Consider the following 986-nt stretch of genomic DNA (forward strand, 5'->3'; position numbering starts at 1 on the left):
GTACCACTAATTTCAATATAAAGATGAAAGCATTTGTGGTGCCATAATCATTTCGCCTCAACCTAACAGATCGTTCGACATATCTCAGTGGCCGTTTCCAAAAACATCAAACTCGCCGATTCCGAGTTTAACGTAAGCGGTGATGTCGAGTTATTGATAGGTGCCGAGTACTTCCATTCGCTATTATCAGTAGGTCAGATTTGTATGACAAACAACATGCCAGTATTGCAGAAAACCGTCTTCGGTTGGGTATGCAGCGGCATCTTTAGTGGATGATATCAGGGTACAATGGCATGTACAATTGCCACTGAAAGTGAGCAAGGATTAGATAACCTACTCACAAAGTTTTGGCAATTAGATGAAGTTACTATTCATGATCGGCAACTTACAAATGTCGAAAAAAATGCTGTAGTAATATAAGTATTATTATAATTAGATTTATATAAGTATTATTTGTAATTAGATTTAAGAGATATTAGACTTAAGAGGTTGTAAATAGATTTAAGAGAGTGTATTTGTATTTGCTATTTTGTAAGCAGCAAATATAGCTGCAAGCAAGTACAAAGAAGTTGAACAAGTTAGTAATAAATGATGATAAACAACGCAAAGAAGTTTGTAATTACTCCCTACAATTGCAGAAGTGGGATTCAGCACGTTTTTTTTTTTTAAATTATATAAGAATTTGAATGTTTGAATTTATTTCAAAAATATAAAATATATTTAATATTGATGTAATTATTATCTCTAACTTATTAAAGATACTAACTTTTAAAAAAAAAAAAAAAAATTAAAAATGAGTGACGCAGCGAAAAAGACTGTGTCAGAATTAAAAAACATGTGTAAGACAATTGGTTTGTCTGCACATGGCGACAAAGCCACGTTGGTGGCTCGATTAAAAAGCTCGCCAAATTTTGAGCAGTGTCGAAAAGAATTGTATGTTGAAATTGTTGGAGATGATGGTAGTGAAAGTGATCAAGGGTCCGCGC

The 986-nt window shown here is 33.3% G+C and overlaps 1 protein-coding gene across 1 annotated transcript in view; it reads left to right on the forward strand.

The window, feature by feature from the left end:
- Positions 1 to 793: 793 nt before the first annotated feature.
- The window catches only part of LOC119688809 (protein phosphatase 1 regulatory subunit 37-like), a 20,569-nt gene continuing 20,376 nt past the window's right edge, over positions 794 to 986 (forward strand). The window contains exon 1 of the mRNA XM_038103474.1: positions 794 to 968. Within this exon, the coding sequence (XP_037959402.1) occupies positions 794 to 968 (175 nt within the window). The remainder of the gene's footprint in view (positions 969 to 986) is intronic.

This window comes from Teleopsis dalmanni, chromosome X, assembly GCF_002237135.1.
Source record: "Teleopsis dalmanni isolate 2A chromosome X, ASM223713v2, whole genome shotgun sequence".
NCBI lineage: Eukaryota > Metazoa > Arthropoda > Insecta > Diptera > Diopsidae > Teleopsis > Teleopsis dalmanni.